Raw genomic sequence first — 4,092 nt, 5'->3', positions numbered from 1 at the left:
ATATATATATATATATATATATGCTCATCCAAAATTTGATCTTGTGCGTACCCATTTGAAACTTTAGTATATCAAAAAAAATTCAACTTGACTTGGACTTGGGGATCTCCTTAGATCCTACACCACTTATTATATACCTCGTACACTTATTATCATATCCAATTAATATTTATTATATTAATAGTCCTCGTCTGCACATAAAATAATATAATTAGCGCACATCAACATTCTTAATAGCGCTTAAGTACTTCGAAATTTTTTCGGGGTGTTACATCTGGGGTCTCATCTTATTAGAATCTCCACTATACCGTGAGCTCTATTCCTGAGAATTCTGACCCTAACCGGAATAAGTGGTCCGATCATGACGCTGATCCTGGAACTGTAATGTTGCACTAGTTGTCGGATAAGATGGATGCCGAGGAAACAGAGGTCTAAACCCGCCTCGAAATTCTCCCGTATTTCTTATGGACTGGTTTATTTTATGTTGTCTCCTATCATGCTCTCGAGCGGCTCGTTGTTGCCTCTTTTGATCCTCCATGTTTTGTGCATAGGCTTGAATACGAGAGATATCCATATTCGGATTCAAATTAGGAGTGGTACATTCGTTAATCAAATGTGGTCCCAGACCACCCACAAATTGATGTGCCCGATCACTCATCTCAGTCACAACCGAAGGGGAATACCTAGCCAAAGAGCTAAATTGCATTTTGTACTCTCGGACACTCATATTGCCTTGCCCCAACCATAAGAATCTATTATTTCTGGCTCGACGGAGCTCAATAGGCAAATACTGCTGCAAAAATGCTTTACAAAATGCCATCCATCCTGTCGGTGGGGCAAGAGGTCTCCTAGATTGTTCCCAAGTCTCATACAATGACACAACAACATCTCGCAAACTATAAGAAGCAAGCATTACTGACTCAGTATCAGTGGCATGCATGACTTGTAAAGTCTGCTGCATATAATCTAAAAAGTTTTGGGGATCTGCATTCGAATCTATTCCTATGAATACAAGGGGTTTAGGTTAACAAAATCTCAAACTCTCATACGGACCGCTCTATTTGAGGTGCTAGGGGCCTGACACTGGGCCTACAAGGCTACTAATCGAGTTAACAAGTGCACAACACTTTTCATGTCTAAATCCTGATCAAGAACAACCGAGGAGGAATCAAGGTATGTTAGTTTCTCTATGTTGTTTTAGAGGTAGTGGTGTTGTTCATGAAACCCGAGTATTAGTCTCATCGTGAGGTTCACGTTGATCTAAATGGGAAGGTGGCACCTAACTGGTGCCCTCCCCAACCTCTTCATCTAATCTCTGAACATCCGCATAACGTCTTGTAGTAGGTATCACTAGTAACATAAACAAGATGAGGATTACAAGTGAACACTTACGACTTCACTCTATCGCATGATCCAGATCAGAAAGAGAGGTATCCATCCTAAATATCATGTAGCCTCCTGATTATAAGTATGGTGCACGACATACCCATAAACAAGACTCTGCTAGATACGGCTTGTAGACTCCTTAGGACAAACATGCTCTAATACCAAGTTTGTCATACCCCAATCTCGGGGGGAGGGGGTGACTGACACACGACGCCTGAAGGCCCGCGTGAACAAACGTCCATACTTAGACCTTTCAACATGAAATTTGGGCCAACTAGGACTCCAAGTATAATATTAAAATTTATAAAAATGCTCACAATTGACTGCAGAATAGACTTTATGATCTTATATATACATAACCACTGCCAACAGAGTCATAACCATATTTGCATACACACTGGACACTAGTCTGCAAGCCTCTAAGAGTACATAATATACAAATTGGTCGGGACAGGGTTCCACCATACCCAAAATGATAGAGTACATGTCTCTAGTACCTACCGACTTCTGTTCAGCTACTCCGGAGAAGTGGAGTGCGACAACCAACAGCTGAAATGTGCACCCTACTGGGGACGTACATCACCGGGTCTATCTATACTTGTGGGCATGAACACAATGCACAAAAGAAATGGGCATCAGTACGAAAGATGTACTGAATATATAAGGAGGATAATTTAAGTAAACTAAAGACATAACATAAGAGATACAAATACATAATTTTAACCTGAATGCCGAATACATGCCACCGGGGGCATATACAATATGGTAATCTTGAATCATAAATGTATGCAAGTTTTGTAAAAATCAAGTCACACATTGGGGCTATGCATTAGATATATAATATAATACTATTCAGCCGCTCTTTCGGGCTTATCATCTTATATAATGTTCAGCCACTCGTTGGGGCATTTCATATCATATCGTACCCGGCCTTGGATAGGAGTTAGTAAGGTCTCATATCTTTATCACATCATACCCGACATCAAGAGGTCTCGGTTGTACCCGACCTCAACAAGACTCGGCGTAACCGGCCTCAGGAGTATTCGGTCATACCCGGATCTCGATTGTACCCAGTCTCAACAGAACTCAGTGTAATCGGCCTCAAGAGGATCGGTAATATCACATAATATTTTATTCCGTACTGGCCTCATAGAGGGCTTGGTGAAGTTTTATATATATATATATATACACACACACACACACACATTACAAGAGATATCAAAATTAGACTCAAAATGAATTACATTTCCCAATCTCAAGATACCACCGGGGACATTTCCAACTTGAAAGAAACTGCCACCGACTAAGAATGTACAAGAACACGAACAACATTATCAAGAAAGGCTTAGAACAGTTCTCGCTTACAACATAAGGATTAATTATAAAGAAAAAGCTTACATCAAGTCATGCTAAGAAAGAAGGCTTCCCTATATATCTTTTTGAAGTGCTAACTACTTTTCCTGAGTTCTTACACTCATATGGTGATTGTCTTCACCTCCAAGGAATCTCCAAAATCAGTATAACAAGAAGTCAAAGGATACAGTGATGATCACGAAATTCTGTACGTTAAATTTTCACTAGATTCACCTTTGATTTAGCCTTGAATTGCTTGAGAGTTCTTAGAAAGTTTAGGAGCGTTTTGGAAAAGCTTAAAGCTAGTAAGATTCTCATAGAATGAAAGAGAGAGAAGTTACCCTACTTCTTATATCAGGTTCTAGAAATTTCACCGCCTCAAGTGCCAAACGGGTCGCCCCGCACCGGCCACTGCGCCCGGTGGGGCTGCTGGCACAATCTGATAAAATATAATCACCTCTTTATTTCCCATAACGTGTCGCCGGCCGAGTGGCTGCCCTTGAAGCCAAACTTATCAATTTTTCAACTTTATGGGGGGGGGGGGGGGAACGTGGAGTGTAACAATTGCTTTCATTTCAACTAAAAATTTTAGAGTCCAAAATACTAATTGTGCGTAACTCCATTACTTACCATGAAGATAATACCCCCCTAATAAGTAAATGCAATAGATTTTATTGAATATATTATTGTTGTTGCAAATAAATGCAATAGAAACACATAAAGATAAAAATTGAATACCAGGATCTTGATTTACCCTGTTAGAAGAAAAATAAAATGCTCTTGATAAATCTATATTTATTTATGTATCATCAACATCTTGTTATTATTATTTTTTATGTCCCTTCCCCAAAATCAAAATCCATGACATGGTCATGTTGGGCTCTTTTTTATTTATTTATTTATTTATTTATTTGCAAGCTTTTGTTGATGTGCTTTAATAATTACTATTTTTTTTGTTCTCCGATATTTTAATTACAATATCATAAATTTAAATTCTAGAGACTTTATTATTGTTCACTTGTGCCTTCTCTGTTTTATGTCACGTATGTCAAAAAATTAATCGTAATACCTAGTTTTAGGTATTAAAATTCATGGATATCCCGAGAATTAGTTGCTTGTACACAAGCTTTAACATGCCATATGCTCCTAGTTGCATTCTTCACATACTCTGGTGGATATTTCTGGACAAAGCTTAAAATTAAAAAAGATAAAAAAAGGTTGACCAAAAAAATATAATCCAGCATTGATTTAAAGGACTCAAAAGGAAAGAAAAAAACGAATTTAAGGGCAAAAATTGGAAAGACAAAAAAAAAAAAAGTACACATGGAAAAGTCAGTAGTTTGTAGTAGTTCC

The 4,092-nt window shown here is 38.2% G+C and overlaps 1 protein-coding gene across 1 annotated transcript; it reads right to left on the bottom strand.

The window, feature by feature from the left end:
• Positions 1-337: 337 nt before the first annotated feature.
• LOC138901240 (uncharacterized) lies at positions 338-961 on the bottom strand. The gene has a single exon (XM_070188986.1). It carries the CDS (start codon positions 959-961, stop codon positions 338-340), a length of 624 nt encoding a protein of 207 aa, XP_070045087.1.
• Between the last annotated feature and the right edge of the window lie 3,131 nt (positions 962-4,092).

Source organism: Nicotiana tomentosiformis, chromosome 11 (genome assembly GCF_000390325.3).
Source record: "Nicotiana tomentosiformis chromosome 11, ASM39032v3, whole genome shotgun sequence".
NCBI lineage: Eukaryota > Viridiplantae > Streptophyta > Magnoliopsida > Solanales > Solanaceae > Nicotiana > Nicotiana tomentosiformis.
Note: the sequence above shows the minus strand (reverse complement) of the source record. Positions and strands in the feature narration are given on the sequence as shown.

Bases quoted from the DNA above. Each gene is read 5' to 3' on its own strand.
- LOC138901240 (XM_070188986.1), bottom strand. From the start codon at position 961: ATGCAGCAGACTTTACAAGTCATGCATGCCACTGATACTGAGTCAGTA.